Source organism: Bradysia coprophila, unplaced genomic scaffold (assembly GCF_014529535.1).
Source record: "Bradysia coprophila strain Holo2 unplaced genomic scaffold, BU_Bcop_v1 contig_634, whole genome shotgun sequence".
NCBI lineage: Eukaryota > Metazoa > Arthropoda > Insecta > Diptera > Sciaridae > Bradysia > Bradysia coprophila.
This window is the reverse complement of record NW_023503874.1, coordinates 49,812-70,028: the sequence shown is the minus strand read 5'-3', so window position 1 is coordinate 70,028 and position 20,217 is coordinate 49,812. Positions and strand designations below refer to the sequence as shown.

At 37.7% G+C, this 20,217-nt stretch overlaps 3 protein-coding genes across 7 annotated transcripts in view; 1 reads left to right on the top strand and 2 right to left on the bottom strand.

The window, feature by feature from the left end:
• The window catches only part of LOC119083420 (filamin-A-like), a 55,457-nt gene that overhangs the window by 4,656 nt on the left and 30,584 nt on the right, over positions 1-20,217 (top strand). The gene's annotated exons all lie outside the window — the stretch shown is intronic.
• On the bottom strand, positions 1,224-8,266 carry LOC119083423 (plexin domain-containing protein 1-like). Its single transcript, XM_037193147.1, has 8 exons — positions 8,097-8,266; positions 7,536-7,780; positions 3,403-3,609; positions 2,810-3,054; positions 2,279-2,471; positions 2,007-2,222; positions 1,550-1,704; positions 1,224-1,486 (listed from the first exon to the last, which is right to left on the bottom strand). The coding sequence occupies exons 3-8, from the start codon at positions 3,488-3,490 to the stop codon at positions 1,322-1,324; spliced, it is 1,062 nt and encodes a 353-aa protein (XP_037049042.1). The 5' UTR covers positions 3,491-3,609; positions 7,536-7,780; positions 8,097-8,266; the 3' UTR covers positions 1,224-1,321.
• Positions 4,434-15,196, bottom strand: LOC119083421 (TRPM8 channel-associated factor 2-like). 2 transcript variants are annotated; one of them, XM_037193144.1, is made up of 2 exons: positions 14,347-15,196; positions 4,434-6,524 (listed from the first exon to the last, which is right to left on the bottom strand). In XM_037193144.1, the coding sequence occupies exons 1-2, from the start codon at positions 15,144-15,146 to the stop codon at positions 5,063-5,065; spliced, it is 2,262 nt and encodes a 753-aa protein (XP_037049039.1). In that variant the 5' UTR covers positions 15,147-15,196; the 3' UTR covers positions 4,434-5,062. The 2 variants fall into 2 exon arrangements, with proteins under 2 accessions (XP_037049039.1, XP_037049040.1); XM_037193145.1 differs by having other exon boundaries at positions 4,434-6,531; positions 14,354-15,196.

The window sequence follows — 20,217 nt, the reverse complement described above, 5'->3', positions numbered from 1 at the left end:
TACGAGACATGAAAGTGAAAAATGAAAATTCTTTTTCCACAAAAAAATATTTTCATTATACGACGTGGGATCGTTATGTTATGTTATCCTCATATTTAGTACTTTCTTAAAAGTTTTATTAAATTTATAATGTGGTGACAGAAATAAGCATTTTTCGCTGATGAAAATTTTATGGAATTTTAAATTTGATTTCACACCCATGCACATTATATGTGTGTGTTCTTCGATCATGTTATAAATAAAAAAAAGAAGGAAAAAAAATCGGCAGCGAACATGCCACTGCCATACACGATTTTGACTAAAGTACACAGCCGATCATTTATGTGATTAATGATGTACAATCGTCGGTCACATCAATTTTTCGTGTTGACTTAGTTCCAAGACACTTTCTTCGGTTGATTATTTTTTGCATAAAATTTCGAATATCTGACCTGTCTTCTTGTTTCAGATTAGCATGCAATGTCCAATTAAATTGAAATCGGTTTGTCAAAAAAGGTATTTTTCCTCGACTTTTTTTGGCTACTCGTCAATAATTATATTGGAGACCTTAACGGGTAGAGGGGGACTGTCTCGAAATTAAGAGACTATATATGAAATTTAGGATTGAAGATGTTGTTAAAGTGATAAATCAGGTCGCATCGTCAGTAGCCATCCATAAAAATTCACATGGAGATGTTTTTCCTATTTTTCATAGAGGATTCCTTGGAACTAACCTTAGGCGAAAGTAGCCCAGAAAATTCCTTAAATATTTCACAAATCTTAGTTGAGATTGTGGTAAGACTTTTGAAATTTGTGAATGCCTCAAGGTCGCCACATAGTTTAAATAGTTATTTGTATATCTGTTTTGGTCTCACTTCGTTCGGGCTACAACTCGCGAAATTGCCTAAAAACAATCGTCCAAAACAGATACTCAAAAAAAAATTTCATGTAAGGAAGGGGTCGAAAAGCAGAGAAAAATCTCAAAACTCCATCATTTTCGGCCCCGACACATGAAAATCATGCTTCCTACTGCGGGACGAAAGAAAAAAATGTAAACCCACGGGCCGAAAGTGTGAGATATGTAAGCCCACCGGATTACATTGGCCTACATTTTTTCTGTCACTTTCGGCCCTTGGGCTTACATTTTTCACCTTTTGTCGTAACTCTTTCGGCCTCCTCAATCGATAAGTGAATAACTATAATTCACTCCATAAGTCCGCCAAAAATTTAAAAGTGAATATCGTTCGCCAGGCTAAATTTTTTATTTTTGCCAATTTCAATGTCAAAGTACAAAAAATCTTGTTCCATGCATGTAATAGTTTTCTGCTTCCAGCATTTATTTTTAAAGTATGTCTGTATGCTCGTTGAAGCCACTTACATTATGGGCTGGACAGGACTCTGCGTCTGAAATGCCACCTAGACAAGTATTGTTATCCCATTTTTTTTTGTTGCGATCAGATCTGCTAGAGCAACACTTCGCTGCTTGACACCATGAGCATTTAAGCCACTAATGGAAGTAATGATATTATTTGAATTTGTTCAGACGAACTGCATTTCTCTTTTCATTTACGTGTGACATATTTTCGGTTGGTTGAACGCATGCTTCGCAATTTGTGTGTTGTAAACAAGTTGGTCGCGGCGAATTATAGATCAGCGTTTCGTTTTGAATGTATTCCCAATCAAACTTAACGACATCATATTCGTCAGCGCGTAAGAAAGAAATATCTAAAACAAAGTGACAGTTCAAGTCAAACGTCTATTTTCTCCTCACATCGCAATTTTGTCATGGCAAGAGGAGAACTTAAGATAAACCTTTTTTCATTATGTCCGGTGTGATTAATTTCACTTTCTCCATTGAGAAAGACCGTGAGAAAATGATGTCATTTTGACGTTTTGTTTGATGAAAGTCCGGGCGAGAAAATAGACATTTTATTCCCTATTATTTTGACAGGGGGAAAGTAGACATTTCTTTTTCGGACTGTCACTTCTGCGCGGTGTAAATTGTGATGTAACTAATAAATACTTACTTAAAGGTTTCATTTTTTTATAGAAGGAATAACCGTCAGATAGACCCACTTTGAGTACACTACTTAAGTTCTCATTTAATGGCACTGGTATGACACGGTATGCAAATGTTATATGGCCTGATTCGTGAATAGTCACACCAAATGTGAAAAGTCGCAATGTTTTATTCGCTTTCTCCTGCAGCGGAATCTTTTCCCATACGACCGTAAATGCAGTCCCTACACAACGAGCATAAAAGATTATTCTGAACATGAGTGGAGCGATTCAAACTGACCATTGTCAGAATACTTCACGGTTGTGACATTTGATAAACTGGCGTTGAAGTTCATCATTAATGGTGCAATGTACTGCATTCTTGTTAAAAATGCGCGATCTCTACCTCCGGTAAACAGGAAACCCCCAGAATTAATTATTATGTAATGTAAGGGATCCCCATAATATGGAAAGGCAAATGTCAGCGGTACCTCCTGTGAAAGTTTGTCGTTATTTTAGATGCCACATACTTCGAAAGCTGTCAACTGTCTTTTCGACAACGGTAGAGTTTGTATATCCGAGCCGACGGCGAAGTAAACAACTACACTTGTCGAAAAACAGTTACTGAAGCAAGATGCTCAAAGACTCATAAGCGAGTTTACGAGGATCTCAAAGTTGTTTCAAAATCTAATGTATTCCGTTTTATTGCGTTCCCCCTTCCGAAAGTTGATTATCACAAAGAAATACATGTAAAACGAATGTTTCGCAGGGTGCAAACTGATGGCATTTAATGGTCAACTTTCGCAGGGGGGAGGCCATAAAATAAACTCACGATAGCTTTGCGGACTGATGTTGAAAGTAATTGGCTGACTGTGAAATTTTTGCCATCTAACCAGTACTCATCCGACAACGTTTTGTTGACCATTATTTCGCTATTGTAATATATGGACTCAAACGTTTTCGTTGGTGTTGTTTGTGTCGAGGTTTGTGTGTTGGTGGTTTTATTGTTGATCTCGATATTGTTCCCCTGTTCATCATTCTCGGATGTTTCATGGCGATGTGATGAGCCTAAATTGTCTAGTACCCAAAAATATTTATTAGTTTGGCTTCGTCAGATTCATACATCATCGTCACTACACTCAAGCGTCGATAGGACAAAATATCGCAATTCACGCCGTAAATGCTGACAATTGAAAAAAGAACGTGAAAAGGTTCTTCTAACGCAGCTTTAAATCGTCCCAATGAAAGCGTTGAAATCATAGAATTGGTAACAGTCAGCGCTGCGCCGTCTGTTATCATTTCTCTGATTGAAATATATTTTTTCGTTCATTTTTCGGTCAATCGTTCACTTCAAATTCTGAAGCGCACTCACGGCGTGAATTGAACATGCAATTTTGTTTGACTCAGGCACAGGTTTCACATTACCAGAAAACTCAGTGGATGTGGAAAATGGTGCAACAAAAAACAAATTTATCACAATCGACTGCAATAGCACAAACCGTATGCGAGCCATCGTTCCCACTGAATACTTGTATTCTCTTCGCTTTGCTTCAGTATACCAGAATGCAATTGTTGTCGCTGTTTACGTTGTAATGTGTTAATTTCACCCCAATTGAACTCTTTTATCAATTTCTGAGTGAACAAAAAAACAAGAACAAAATTGCAAAATGGTTCAATATGACATGGCACAGTTGTAATGTGACCTTTTTTATTTGATTATTGGAAATTAGTCAGACGAGGGCGAAGTGTATCAGTAAGCGATTGTTAGTTAGGGTCACCGAAGACTGCATCTCGGCAGTGCAGCTCATGGACCTATTTTTAGAGCGATGAACTCTTTGCAAATTTGTAGCCTACATTTGGGCGGACATTTTTTCGTTTTTTGATGATTTCTGTCAATTTAAATATTTTTTTGAAAAAGTTAAACTATTAAACCAAGCAAAAGTGGGCTACTTTCATAGGAACAATTTATGAAACTTGGTGAAATCTGTGCAGATTACATTAATTTGCACAATCTGCAGAGGTTACTTCAAGTGGGTTAAGTTATGTTTCATAAACCAATTGTTCGAAAGTAGCACATTATTGCTTACTTTAATGGTTTTACTTAAAAAAAAACGTTTTGGTTCAGAGAAATATCATCAAAAAACGATTATTCTTCAGCCTAAATGTAGGCTACAAATTTGCAAAGGGTCCATTGCCCTTTAGGAATTTTTGGGAATTCCTGTGATTATTCTGAACAATGGGTGTGAATTTATCAAAAACAATTAGATTTTTTGTGCCTTAAGTATAGTTTCCACTTAAAAAGAGCACTCCGTTTAGCCTCCGTTTACATGACAGTTGTTAAATATAACAAAGGAACTGTCACGTAAACGGAGTAAAAAATTGAAATAAATTCAATTTCCACTCCGTTTGCGTGACAGTTCTTTTGTTCTATTTTACAACTGTCATGTAAACGGAGACTAAACGGAGTGCTCTTTTTAAGTGGAAACTATACATTACGATCATAATTCGACGTTTTTCGTCAGTCAATTTTTCAGTACTTCTCAGAGAGACGTATTTCCGATCGTGAAAGTAACTTTCACTGACGCTCTCTCCGGCCGACAATGGAGTTTCGTATATAATTTTCGGACGCAATCGAGTGTGCATGATAGTTGATGAAATTGGTGTAGAGTGATATCTATGTTTATGTTGTTGTGGTTTCGTCTCATTATGATCCTTAAGACACAAAAGCCATAGTTCGTAACTCGTGATGAAAACAAAATTTTTAGGACACGTCGTAAGCTTGTCCTACTCCGCCTTATACAAGCTTACGACTAGTCCTATGTACATCATACATAGAAGTAGAAAATACAAGAAGATCCTTCCTGTTATATCGGTTACCATAAGAAGCTCTAGTTTAGGAGTATAAGTAAAAGTAGTAAAAGTAGCGAAACCCAGAGGACGATGGTTTAACTACTCTCCCCGCTCAGATCATAATAGTCTACTAACAAAATAACTTTGGACTCAAAATCTATTTATTTTTACTTGAACCGACAGCTTCTAGTGAAACACTCGAAACTCCTGTGCTAATAGCAGTTATACGAACGAATTACGGATCCCTGATGCGAAGAGTGGTGCTAGGAAGGTCCTCTACTTTGGATTCCGCTCCTGGACTAATTGGAAATCCCCACGAAGTAAAGAACGGGGTCAGATTCTTTTCTACGACTCTCGAGAACATTATCATCCACAAATCCATTTTTTCTTGGTCATTTTTGGGTCGTTCACCTTCAGTTAGTTGGTTGTAATTGCTAAAAACTCTTTGATATGCCGACCATCCGAAATGCTCCTGTAGCTGAATGTACGTCAACAGTGCAAGAAACGGTCTCGACTTCCAATCTGAGAACTGCTTTCCATCGTTGATATATTGTCTCACTGATTGAGCTGCAATAGGATCGCTGAGATTAAAGTGTGTTTGGTTCGTAGGAGCCAATAGAATGTTGTGCATGACGTACAAGACGAATAAGTTGCAAGTAACGTCTTCAGTGCCTGAGAATGTCCAATCGGTTTTCTGATGGTTTCTGCCCAGTTCACGTAAGTGATCCCACAATCTCGATAGGGGTGTTCTAAACTCAGAAATGCGCAGAGGCTTGTTTTGGTCGGATAATAAGTACATAATTGGATATCCGCTATGCATCAATCCACTCGAGATTTGAACGTCGGCCACGAATCTTTCGGATTTCACTCTTTCACGAGGCAGAGCTCCCAGATCGGATATAGCATCTAGGACGCGATTCCAAAAATCAATTATCGCTTCAGGGTCGTCAATCTGGGACAGGTGGTGGTTCTGTGTAAGAATTATCAAATTTTGTCCGATTAACTCACCCCACGGAGCTGTACTATTTCTGATCTCATTTTGCCATTGGCTGACAAGTGTTTTTCCCATAAAATAGGTGGGTGATCGAATTCCTCCGGTTATTGATAGTTGTAGCATTCCATTGTTGTTGTTGTTAAGAAGAATGTAGATAGGTCCGCCGAACGGGTTAGCCAAACTCGCTCTGTTATTTAAGATTTTGTTTCGAAAGACTATGTTGGGACACCTTCTCCAACTTGATAAATGTTCCAGATTGTCGGTGTGTGCCCCAATTTGAACATCCAGATCAAATTCCCAATTGGTTGCATTTAACACTTCAATGTGAATTTCATCTCCTGGTCGAGCGTATAATCCTGTACTGTACCAAGCAGTCCCTCTTGTGTTCACTTCTATGACGTCTAATGGAATTTGTATCAGATGCGATAAGCGTTCCCCGTCAGAGGTAACAACATCTCCTGGAAATGACACGGCTGAAGGATGAGGTGGAATGTCGCTCGTTAATCCAACCTCGTTAATCAGAAATTCGCATAGAAATCGATGAACGACAAGAAATTGTTTTTCCTTTTCAGTAGTTACTGGATTTGTAGCTGTCGGCACAAACGTTGGAAGTTTCTTCAGTTCCTCATTAATATCTCTGTTGAATACATCGTCATTGGGTGCATAACGCAATCGATCTCTAAGTATCTGCATAACTTGCTGGGTTCGATTTCGTGGTAGATGTGTGCGAATAGAGGTAAATGCAAGCGAATAATGGCAAAATAATGTACGAATAATGGTCGAACGGTGGGACAAGATTGTTCATTGTTGTTTTCCCCTGTCAAATAGCTACCAATGTAAGGAAATAGTACGTCAATGCATGTCGATAAACAAGTCTGTGTTGGTGACTATCAGCGTCTCTATTGGCATCTATTGGTTTCTATTGCCGTCTATTTGCGTCATTTGTGTGTATTGGCTTCTATTGGTATGGTACCAATATCAAATAGCACATGTCCAAGTATTTGCTCGCATAGGTTCCCCCTCGTAGTAACGTTAATTTGATATACACCGATCCAAATAGTAGACTTAACAGGGTCATACGAAGGTCATTTTTAACGTAATGTCTACAAGGTGTTAAATACGAAATTTAACACACAACTTATGCTGCAGTCAAGTGATCTTTCAATTTTCCAAAATTAATTCTTATCTTCTATACAAACCAAACAAATCCCCTTCCCATCGCTGCAACTAAGGCATACGCGTCACTCTTTTGTAGATGTAATTTTTTCTGACAACGATCGAGATGTACATGGCCACAAATGTTTTCTTTCTGATCTGTTCCTCTAACCAGTGCCGTACTGGCCCTATGGGCGTTCGGGCGATTCACGAAGGGCCTTTTGATTTGTGTATGGATAAAAGGCAACGAAAGGCCTTTTGAAAAATTTCTTCATACAACGCCCGAAGGGCTGTTTTGAGCCAGTTCGGCACTGCCTCTAACGAGTAACGGGAATAAACATAATCTAATCTAATCACATGAAACATATACGTTGACTCTGTTTATATCACACAATTTTCGATTGAGTTTGTATATCCGAGTCGACGGCGAAGTAAACAACTACACTTGTCGAAAAACAGTTACCGAATCAAGATGCTCAAAGATTCATGAGTGAGAATGTTTGCAAACTGGAATTTAATGGTCAACTTTCGCAGGGGGGAGGCCATAAAATAAACTCACGATAGATTTGCGGACTGATGTTGAAAGTAATTGGCTGACTGTGAAATTTTTGCCATCTGACCAGTACTCATCCGATAACGTTTTGTTGACCATTACTTCGCTATTGTAATATATGGACTCAAACGTTTTCGTTGGTGTTGTTTGTGTCGAGGTTTGTGTGTTGGTGGTTTTATTGTTGATCTCGATATTGTTCCCCTGTTCATCATTCTCGGATGTTTCATGGCGATGTGATGAGCCTAAATTGTCTAGTACCCAAAATAAGTTTGGCTTCGTCAGATTCATATGTCATTACACTCAAGTGTCGATAGGACAAATTATCGCAATTCACGCCGTAAGTGCTGACAATTGAAAAAGAACGTGAAAAGGTCCTTCTAACGCAGCTTTAAATCGTCCCATTGAAAGCGTTGACGCTGCGCCGTCTGTTATCATTTCTCTGATTGAAATACATTTTTTCGTTCATTTTTCGGCCACTCGTTCACTTAAAATTCAAATTCTGAAGCGCACTCACGGCGTGAATTGAACATGCAATTTTGTTTGACTCAGGCACAGGTTTCACATTACCAGAAAACTCAGTGGATGTGGAAAATGGTGCAACAAAAAACAAATTTATCACAATCGACTGCAATAGCACAAACCGTATGCGAGCCATCGTTCCCACTGAATGCTTGTATTCTCTTCGCTTTGCTTCAGTATACCAGAATGCAATTGTTGTCGCTGTTGACGTTGTAATGTGTTAATTTCACCCCAATTGAACTCTTTTATCAATTTCTGAGTGAACAAAAAAACAAGAACAAAATTGCAAAATGGTTCGATATGACATGGCACAGTTGAAATGTGACCCTTTTTTATTTGATTGTTGGAAATTAGCCAGACGGGGGCGAAGTGTATTAGTAAGAGATTGTTAGTTAGGCTCACCGAAGACTGCATCTCGGCAGTGCAGCTCATGGATTATTTTAAGGGAATTTTTATGAATTTTTGGGAGTTTTCGTGATTATTCTGAACATCAGTAGGTGTGAATTATGTATCAAATGACCACAAAGTCCTATAAAGTCAAAAAATGCAATAAAATTTGAACAACACATCAAGACCATTCTGATTTTTGTCGCAGAATTTGTATTTGAGGTCGAAGTTTGTTTGTTTGCCATTACACTGGTGCAGCAGATGGATCGGATTATCCTTAAGGTAGACGTTATAGTGAGGAGGTTGTGGAGCTCGACACAATAGGTATTGCTTCAGAAAATACCAACACTCATAATCAAATGATATAAACTTCAATCCACTTCATCGACTTTCGCATTGTATGTGTATCACCACATACCCTATTCCATGTGAAAGATGGGTAATACACGATACATTTTCAGACTTTACCATTTAGGTCACGATACTTACAAGGGAAATAAACATGATAAATGATGGAATTTGTTTATGTACTGTCCGTTTGACAAGAGGATCGCCACGGTTCAGCAGGGGGTTTTGAACATTTGTTTTTTACGCGTTGGCACACGTGCTCTTGTCAGATTCAAGATTCTTTTTACGAAGGTTACGCTGATTATACTTTGTGAAAAAGGCCAATACCTTGCAAATATGTCACATCTTGGACAGGATTTGACACTGCAATATCTGCAACATGAAAAAACTAAATGTTCGAAACCCCCTGAAACCCCGTGCTTCCACCTACGTAATATACACAAACTAGGTGAGCCAATCTTAATTTATTGCGAAAATTCCGCGCTTTGTTTGTTCGCGATTTAGTGACCTTTTGTTTAATTGTGCTGCTAGTGTCGTTGTTCCTTTTTCTTTTGTTTTAGTGTGAATGTTTTTGTTTTCGTGTTGTGAGCGTTGAGGTGAAAGTGATATGAAATGAGTGAGGTGCCGGATGATGTATGAACGAGTGGATGTATGGTCAAGGTCAGATCCTTATTCTTTGTTATATTTTATAATTTTATAGTTTTTCAATAAAATGTTGAGTAAACGTTTGGTGACTATTGGTAAGTTTACTGACCTTGTGTTTTTCTAGTCGTGGGTTTTCCTCTGATTGACAGTTATCCACCTTACCGAAGAACGCATATAAATTGAAAAACTACCACACATTGTCGTCCCTGATGAGTTCCCCAATGTGTTTGTCTTCACTTTACATTTCACTGGAATTGTAAAGATGAACTCCGAAGTTTTTGAATTTAGCGGAACGAAACGGTGTCTCTAGGTACTCTAGAGATAAACGAGACTCGGACGATTTCTTGTTTTTGTTTAATTCGCTCTTGCGTTTTCACGCGGATTTGACTGTACTTGGACTTAGAATATGGCCCTTCTGTCGTGGTTTTTATTGTTCTGTTTAGCTCGGTTGAAGTCTTGAATATGGTGAAAAATTGACGCTGAGACTCTGAGTGAACGGTGGATCAATGGACGAAATTTCTTTTCTTGCACAGATAATCCGTAGACCCTCTAAACCCCTGTGCGTCTTTCTTAAGACGACAGGTAAAAAAGTCCATTCTCATTAGAGATGAGCGGGCATACCTAATTTTTTTGCCCGCGGCGCCCGTTACCTGTAAATTTCAATTTTAGAGCCCGTGCCGGTGCCCGCACCCGCAGATTTTCGATAAGCCCGCGCCCGTGCCCATCATCTTCGTAAACCCATTTCAATACATGCTAGAAATTATCATATTCACTTTTATTTTCTCTTTATACTCACGTATCATTTGATTACATTGATTTTTAGATTGCGATTGACAATAAATTTAAATCCTGCTCATAGTAAAACATTAAATTTGATCTAAAATTTTCTGAAAACATGAACACCGGGCTTTTAACGGGCATCGGTTAGGCGCCCGTTATCAAATTATTAAGGAAATACCCGTGCCCGTGCCCGCGGGCTCGGGCTCGGGCAAGGGAAGCCCGACATTTCGGGCAACCCGCTCATCTCTAATTCTCATTGCGAGATGTATCGGCTGGAACACTATGGGAAAAGTTTACGATATAGGTCAAAAATACAAAAATGAGCGAGAAATGAGATGACAACTGTAGAACGGCTGGGAATTATGACAATTTTTCTGGTTCCTTTTGAGAATTCTGTCGATGGTTAACAGGGCTTACTTTAGAGAATTTTAATTCTGAAAATTCCGAAAATTCTGAAAAAATTCCGAAAAAGTTCCGAAAAATTTTGAAATAATTTTTCGGAATTTTTCAGAACTTTTTCGGATATTTTTCAGAATTTTCGGAATTTTCAGAATTAAAATTCTTTAAAGTAAGCCCTGATGGTTAATGTAAATGTAACACATAAACAATTGATTTGGCTTTGGTTAAATTACATGCAAATCGCTGATGTTGTTTTATTATAAAGATGAACATATTTGAATAAAATAAACATTTGGTGTGATAAAAAAGTATTTCACCGAATGTTCGTTTTTTAAATACAATTTGCGGTATTCGATTTGGTTCCTTTTTTGCTGGGACTGGGTTTTTTCTGCTGGGAGAAAAAAACGTACTAAAACGTTAAAAGCTGTCAAAAGAAATGACAGAAGGATAATCTAAATACACTGAAATCACACATTTTTAATTCGTTATCGACTGTATCACACTTTTAAATATGATTTCGATTTCACACTTTGTGATTTTAGCCATAAACGACAATGAATTAAATTTTCTTTATCACATACGCGCGGTGTTCGGATGTCAAAATTACTTAACTAGAAGAATAATTCAAAAATTACACTTCAGGTCTATGTTGTTGTCTCGTTTTCGCTTATGCGATAAAATAGAGTACACACTTGTCACTATCAGTCTCGGCAAGACTCGACTTCTTCGTGACAAGTGCAAAATATATATTACGTCATACATCATGGACGGTGCGATAGCGGAGTCCGTGGCGCCAGCCCCTTCTGCAAGAAAAAACCAAACGAAGAAATGCTTTTAGGCGCGACACTATGTATAGCCGATATTTTGTTTTTCTATCCTTAGGTCTATATCGCCACAAAACATATTCTATCATATTCTTCAAATACAAGCAAAACGAGCTATCACTCGACTATGTAGGTTTAAAATTACCGGATATACATCGTTTTGAAATTGGTCACTTTTCATACAAAAATACACCAAATTAACTTTTCCCAAACAATTAAAATCCTTCAACTTACTCTGTATGTCTCTATCCCAACAAAAATCACTTCGAGAAAAGTGTGACGCAGTCTTTGAAATACAATTTCTAAAATGAATGATATCGCTAGAGTCAGCTTCGTTACGCAAAAATTAAATTTTACACCCAATTAGTTCAAACAAGCTGGCTTAGATTTTCTCATCATCTGCCAAATAATTTTTACAAAAAAAAATTTAGACTGGAAACAACCAAAATTTTACCAAAAAAATCTGCGTCGCAAAGTGGCAGATGTTCAGGAACAGACCAGCAAGAAAATTTATCTGCAATTTGACAAAATTCGAAAATTTGACGAAATTTGACGAAATTCGAAAATTTGACGAAATTTGACGAAATTCGAAAATTTGACGAAATTTGAAAATTTGACAAAATTTTAAAATTTGACGAAATTCGAAAATTTGACGAAATTCGAAAATTTGACGAAATTCGAAAATTTGACGAAATTCGAAAATTTGACGAAATTTGAAAATTTGATGAAATTCGAAAATTTGACGAAATTTGACGAAATTCGAAAATTTGACGAAAGTCGAAAATTTGACGAAATTCCAAAATCTGACGAAATTCAGAAAATTTGACGAAAATCGAAAATTTGACGAAAGTAATTCTCTATCTGCCACCATTCAAGAAATATCTCCAAAACCCCAATTGACCCACCCATTTCCAACTTTCGACATTTTTCACATATGCCCCTCTGTTCTACTCGTAAAACTCTGAGACTTTGCCGAAGAAAGTAATTCTCCATCTCTCATAACCCAAAAAAATATTAGTCCTTTCATCCTACGCTCGAGTAATTATTTTTTTGTTCGAATCGTGTTACGAATACCTTTCATTTGATGGGTCGCACGCCTCTGCAGGTTTCAATACAGCTAAGCTACAGCCGAAAACGCGTTCCCGACCCTCGAAAACCACACTCAGAAACCACTTCGAGGCCAATAAAACAAAATTCTGGTTTTTCCTGGGGTAATGGCGTATCACATTTTCATTTTTATGCCCACCCTGAGGTTCCATCAAAATTTCATGGAGAATGGCTGACTAGTTTCCGAGATCAACCGTCGATAGACGCTCTATTACTAACAAAAGAAATTTAGACTCAAAATCTATTTATCTTTAAATGAACGCTAGTGCTAGTGCTAGTGCTAGTGCAACACTCAAAATCCTTATTCTGATAATAGTTATATGAACGAATGATTCTAGGGCCATTACGGATCCGGGATGCGAAGAGTGGTGTTAGGAAGGTCCCTTACGTTGGATTCCGCTCCTGCACTAATAGGAAATCCCCACGAAGTAAAGAACGGGGTCAGATTCTCTTCTACGACTCTCGAGAACATTATCATCCACAAATCAATTTTTCCTTGGTCATTTTTGGGTCGTTCAACTGCAGTTAGTTGGTTGTAATTGGTAAAAACTCTTTGATATGCCGACCATCCGAAGTGCTCTTGTAGCTGAATGTATGTCAACAGTGCAAGAAACGGTCTTGACTTCCAATCTGAGAACCTCTTTCCATCGTTGATATATTGTCTCACTGATTGAGCTGCAATAGCATCGCTGAGTTGAGGGTGTGTTTGGTTCATAGGAGCCAATAGAATGTTGTGCATGACGTACAAGACGAATAAGTCGCAAGTAACTTCTTCAGTGCCTGAAAATGTCCAATCGGTTTTCTGATGGTTTTTACCCAGTTCATGTAAGTGACCCCACAATCTCGATGGGTTGGCTCTAAACTCAGAAATGCCCAGAGGCTTGTTTTGTTCGGATAATAAGTACATAATTGGATATCCACTATGCATCGATCCACCCAAAATTTGAACGTCGGCCATGAATCTTTCGGATTTCACTCTTTCACGAGGCTGAGCTCCCAGATCGGATATGGCATCTAGGACGCGATTCCAAAAATCGATTACCGCTTCAGGGTCATCCATCTGGGACAGGTATTGGTTCTGTGTAAGAATTATCAAATTTGGTCCGATTAATTCACCCCAAGGAGCTGCACTATTTCTGATCTCATTTCGCCATTGTCTGACAAGTGTTTTTCCCATAAAATAGGTGGGTGATCGAATTCCTCCGGTTATTGATAGTTGTAGCATTCCATTGTGGTTGTCTTTGTTAAGAAGAATGTAGATAGGTCCGCCGAACGGGTTAGCCAAACTCGCTCTGTTATTTATGATTTTTTTTCGAAAGACTATCTTATGACACCTTTTCCAACTTGATAAATGACCTAGCTCGTCTGTGTGTGCCCCAATTTGAACATCCAGATCAAATTCCCCATTGGTTGCATTTAACACTTCAATGTGAATTTCATCTCCTGGTCGAGCGTATAATCCTGTACTGTACCAAGCAGTCCCTCTTGTGTTCACTTCTATGACGTCTAATGGAATTTGTATCAGATGCGGTAAACCTTGCCCGTCAAAAGTAACAACATCTCCTGGAAATGACATGACTGAAGGATGAGGTGGAATGTCGCTCGTTAATCCAACCTCATAAATCAAAAATTCGCATAGAAATCGATGAACGATAAGAAATTGTTTTTCCTTTTCAGTAGTTACTGGATTTGTAGCTGTCGGCACAAACGTTGGAAGTTTCTTCAGTTCCTCATTAATATCTCTGTTGAATACATCGTCATTGGGTGCATAACGCAATCGATCTCTAAGTATCTGCATAACCTGCTGGGTTCGATTGCGTGGTAGATGTGTTTGATTTGAATTTAATTGCTTCAGTTCATTCCAAACGTGGACGGAGTGTGTGTCTTTCAAATATTCTGTGGAAGCGTTGTAACATCCACCGCTTAGATTATTACAGTCCATTGTTCCATAGGGACGATAATAGCCGATGTAGAATAGGCCAGTATCTCGCAGCACAACATTTGCATAAAACGATTCCATATTGTTTACATTGTTGTGGGTCCAAGCTGTTGCCGCAATCATAAGTCCACCAACACCGTTTCGAACATAGTTTCTCAGGCTCGTTGCGTTAACATTTCCTCCAGCTATTAAAACGTAGAACTGTTCCAAATATGTTGGATTATTGAAGTCTTCCGCTGACAGCACTTGTGTTTCATAACCAAGTTCAGTTAGGAAGTTTATACGTGGTGGCCAACTCGGAAACACTCCAATTGTTCCGGTTCCATTCTTTCCCAACCAATCAATGCTGTTACTGAGTAGTTTACGGTTGTCGTATTCTATTGGCATGTTTGTTCGTAGGAGAGAGTCTGAATGTGAATGTGCAATTATTCTCCCTGCTCCATATTCGGCTCCTGCAACGTGTGATCTCAAAACTCCTCCGTTTGTTCCCGCCAGAATGGGAAAAGCATTTTCATTCAACAAAGTAATCGCTCCCGGTTGATTTGTCCTAAGAATTCTCTGAATTCCAGATAGAATGAACTTTTGATGTTCCGTGTGCGTTGCCACAATGGATATACACAGCCCGAATATCAGCAGTATTTCTTTAGCCCGTTTTCCAATTCGTAACATTCTTTCAACGTTAACGTCAAAGGTGTTTTATCTCAGAGAACTGTGTGACTTGTATTGAACGCAATAGGCCAATGACACTGCTATATATCGAACCTCAATTAATTTCTTCCTATATTTAGTATTGATTAGATATGCGCTTTTCACCGAACGATACAGGTGTTACATATGTGACCTAGTCTTTACTATTCACCTAATTCTTCAGAAAGAAATTTATTGCAGTAAGATTATCGAAAATAAAAACAATGGCAGGATGAACGTACTTGTAAGTAACACGAGGGGGAAACTACGCGAGCAAATCTTGTCCCACTTACTTTCTTACTTAGTTATTGGTGACTATTGGCGTATATAGGTAGATATTGTCGTCTATTGGTAACTATTGGTGTCTATTGAACTCTTTTTATTCAGAAAATAAAAACAAAATTATTTTCCACAAAACGTATCAGTAGCTTACATGGGATGCTGCGAAAGTGATTCATTACATGAGATAGCAATTTGTGATGGAGCAACAAACTTCAGTAACTGTCTCTTCGACAAGTGTAGAATTTGTGTATTCGAGCCCAATGCGAGGTATACAACTACAACTCGTCTTGGGCTCGGATATACAAGCTCTACACTTGTCGAAAATGTCGAATGAATTGCTTTCACAGCATCCAATGTATTCTAGTTGACTGCCTACCACATGCTAGAGTTGAATTTCACATAAAAATTGACGAAGAACGCCATCGATCATTTTCGTAGGGGGGAAATTGCCACATACGTAACGTTCGACTTTCGCACGGGGCAGTCAGTAAAATTATTTGTTTACGTTGTTCATCAATTTATGTAAATAATTCTTCGACTCATTTTTGTTTCTCCTACAAATTATTTCCAACACACTTCGTTCTCTACAAATATTTTTAAAATGATAATTCCGTCAATTAATGAAAAATTCTTGTTTCATCTATTTTCACACAATGAAAATAAACAATCTTTTTTCGACACGACCTTGTTTGTAAACACTAAAAAACAAAACGAAGAGATGAAGCAGCAGAAGAAAAAGACTTGCTAACTCTCATCTGTATATTGCATTCATCATTAAAATTGGTTTCCATCACGCACGGATTACAAAATATGATACATCTGGACGACAGCGGCTGACGAAACATTATGAGGAAATTTTATAAGCATCACAATCGGAAAATCAGTAACCAGTCTCTTGATATACACAGAGGAAAAAACAGAATTTGATCGAAAACTTTCTACATCTAGCATCTAGCCCTCTAAATGCTAGCCCAAACATAGTTCAGCATAGGTTTGTTCCATCATACGGTAAAAACAATTGCTGACAAACGAACGAGAGCATCCACAGAGCCATAATCTCAACACTTTTGCAAACAATTTGGCAACAATAATTTTTTGGTTATGGCTCTGTGGACAAATCGTCATCCACAGCTCAAATAACCTTGGAACAGACTCATTTCGTAAAAATATTATTCCATTTTATTCAAAGACGAAAACGTGACCGTGACCTCGGGTTGATCTTTTGTAGAAATATAGCTGTTAAAGGTCCGAACTGCGGAGGCATGAGAGTTCTTCTACAGATTTATCAGGTTTAGACGATCAATAAATGACCGATATTTTTAATCAATACTACCGATAAAGTGCATTACTTATCAATGGGGCAAATGATGGCAATTGTATTTTTTGTGCGAAATTTGCTGATCGAGCCGTAGCCGAGGAGGTTAACATAGAAGAAGTAACATTTCCATCATTTATCACATTGTCAAGTAAGCTACTTTATTGCCTGCCCCATGCGAAAATTGACTATTACACGGCTGTTTACCTCCCGCGAAAGTGATCCATTACACTAGGGATATTTGGGGTTTATTTCAAGTTGACAGTTCTTTCAAGTAAAATTTGCCTTGCTTTCATTTTATCTTTTTTGTTGAATGAATCGATCGATCGAAAAAGAATGTAAGAAATATCGCTAAAATAACATTTTTTTTGATAAAAATATTGATCGACGAACACAGTTATTTCAGAAAAACTTGTTACGCAAGTAATCTGGTTACAACATACTTTTAGAAGAATTCGCAACACAGAATTGTCGGCCATATTGATTGTAACAATAATTTTGATGTTCCGAAGTAACACTTTATGGCCACACATTTCGTTGTATTTTTCAATTGTAACACTAAATGCTTTTGCTTACAAACACTACACTTTGTTGCACATTTTTTTGAAAACATTAAAAAGGACTAACAAATATTGCACAAACAATGCGTCTTCATCGATACTAACTGCGAAAAACTATTCAATGTCAACATGTCACCAACGCAATTGTAACCACTGTTGCGACAATACTAATGTAACACGAGTGCTGTTTTCGGGATCAATTTTTTAGGAGACGTGTAGCGTGTGAGCCGATTTCGTCAGTACACTAGATTTGTTTGTAAACGTTTTATCGGAAGAACAGATTTATTTTTGTTTTGTTGGTGTTGGTTTATTGAGATACTGAATTTATGTAGAATTTCTGCAGAACAGCCGTGTAATAGTCAATTTTCGCATGAGCAGGCAATAAACCAGAATACGTTGGATGCTGCGACGTAATTCATTGCTCTCGGACACAATTTTGTAGAACTCGCAAACTCACTCGTGTTTTTGAGCAACAAGCTTCGGTAACTGTTTTCTCGACAAGTGTAGTTGCATACCTCGCCTTCGGCTCGGATATGCAAACTCTACACTTGCCTCGAAAACAGTTACCGAAGCTTGTTGCTCAAAAACTTACTCGTGAGTTTGCTCGTATCACAAAATTGTGTCCTTGTGTAATGAATTACTTTCGCAGCATCCAACGTAATCTACTATTATTTATAAACTTGAGGCAAAGTTTTGGATCAGTGTAGTAAAGTTAACTTTACCTCATGTTTTTGAATAGAAATATTCAAAAGTACCAATAATTTTTTTACAGATAAAAAGTACTGCAGTACCGATAAACTGACCGTTTTATCGACTATTTATCATTTTCTATCTGTAATTTATTATTTCTATTTCTGTATGTTAATATTCTTTATCGGCAATTTATGTTTCTTTATGGGTAGATCCTCATTTTTTATCGGTATCTGATTATCTTCTGTCTGGAATTTCTGTTTATTTATCGGTTTCATTTGATTAGAAGTGTTTTTTGAAGCCGATGTTTGGACCGATATCTTCAGTAAATCAAATCCGATTTAGTGTTTTAAGGTCTTTTGTGGATATCTACGGCAAAATAAGGATGTAAATGAAACGACATCAGATAGGTTTTATCGATACCAACCCAGGTACTTCGAAAAACACCTATTAACAAAACAAATGCACCCGTCATTTACCTAATCCCGTCAAACACTTAATCATGTCAACCACCTAATCCCGTCAAACACTTAATCATGTCAAACACCTAATCATGTCAAACACCTAATCATGTCAAACACCAAATCATGTAATCCACTTAATCATGTCAAACACCTTATCATGTCAAACAACTTATCATGTCAAACAACTTATCCCGTCAACCACCTAATCCTATCAAACACCTAATCACGTCCAACTGCCAGACGCTTAACATAACCGGCTCCTTTCTCAAAACTATATGACTTTACATTAGAAACCGATGTTCCATCACCCGTAGGTCCAGAGATAATCCCAAAAACATAATTGGAACAGCCAATTCCAACTTCCAGACTTTTTCATGAATGCCGCCGTCTTCTACTCTCAAAGCCCTAAGACTTTGCCGACAATATAATATGTACACACTTGGCATGAATAACATTATATCTAAGGCTCGGAACAGGTCAGGTCAACCTGAGACCTGACCTGAAATACCTGACAACCTGATTTGACCTGAAATTTAATAACCTGACCTGACCTGAAGTCATCTTAAACCTGTTTCGACCTGACCTGAAAAAACCTGACCTGACCTGTTGACCTGAATCTGATCACGTTTTTAGAATTTCGAAAAAAATCTTTGAAATGAGTCTGCTGCAGTCTGTAACTGAATTCGGTTGCAAAAAATTATTGTATCAGTTGTTAACTTTTAAAAACTTTTATAGTTTGCATTTTAATGAATGTAATAGATATTTATGATAATAGAACTGTAAAACGGTATCTCGGTTCGAGATGTAGTAAACGGTTCGAGACGAAGTCGAGAACCTAGTTTACGACACGACATATACAACGAAGATCCCACTTTACAGCAAAGTAGACACGAAGTCTAAAGAAATCAACAGATAGCTTAAGTTATCTCTAGAGGACAAAAAAACCGATGTTCTGAACTACTGGAAAGCTCACTCAGGAACTTTTCCTTCCTTAGCGAACATGGCCCGAGAAATCTAATGGCCCGAGATTTCTTTGTGGTTCAGTCTGGATCGGTCTCTGTCGAACGAGATTTTTCCGGTGTTGTTGATGTAATCACACCGACGAGATGCTCATAAAACGATTCGCGCAACTATGTGCGTAAAATCGTGATTGAAATCATAAAGAATTTGCTCAATGAAGTATTTTTTCTCCTTAAATTTTTTTGTTACCTTAAAAACACGAATAGTTTAAAATAAAAAGCCATTATACTGAATCTCTATAAGAAAATAGTTTTAAATTATCTTTTCTCAAAAAGAATCAGGTATTTTTCATTTCAGCTCAGGTCAGGTTTGGAAATTACCTGAACCTGACCTGATATTCTCAGGTTTTTAATTTTCTGACCTGACCTGACCTGTTCCGAGCCTTAATTATATCGACATGCCTGAAAAATTGTTTTCTAAATGTTTTCGCACGTCGTACCATATACGAAAGAATAGAATAGGGTCATTGAATTTCATACATTCGTATTACGTTACGTGGTACAGTCTGCGAGCTTACTGATGCTCGTTGGTTTATATTGTACAATTATTTTTGTTTTGGCTGGAGTCTTTTTCACAACTGAATGTTTTTTGTTTGATTTACGTAAATTTTCACGCTGGGAATTTGTGACCGACAAATAAATGAATAAATAAATAAATAGACAGCCATACATACATCATGCGTTTATAATTGTTGTTTATTAGAAGCTCTAGTTTAACAGCAT

Excerpts from the sequence above, each read along its gene's own strand:
- LOC119083423 (XM_037193147.1), bottom strand. The coding sequence starts at position 3,490 with ATGGCTCGCATACGGTTTGTGCTATTGCAGTCGATTGTGATAAATTTG. Across the intron at positions 2,472-2,809 it reads CATCAGTCCGCAAAGCTATC|GAGGTACCGCTGACATTTGC; the intron begins GTGAGTTTATTT and ends AAACTTTCACAG. Across the intron at positions 2,223-2,278 it reads CGTGAAGTATTCTGACAATG|GGACTGCATTTACGGTCGTA; the intron begins GTCAGTTTGAAT and ends CTCGTTGTGTAG.
- LOC119083421 (XM_037193144.1), bottom strand. The coding sequence starts at position 15,146 with ATGTTACGAATTGGAAAACGGGCTAAAGAAATACTGCTGATATTCGGG. Across the intron at positions 6,525-14,346 it reads CATCTACCACGCAATCGAAC|CCAGCAAGTTATGCAGATAC; the intron begins CCAGCAGGTTAT and ends ACGAAATCGAAC.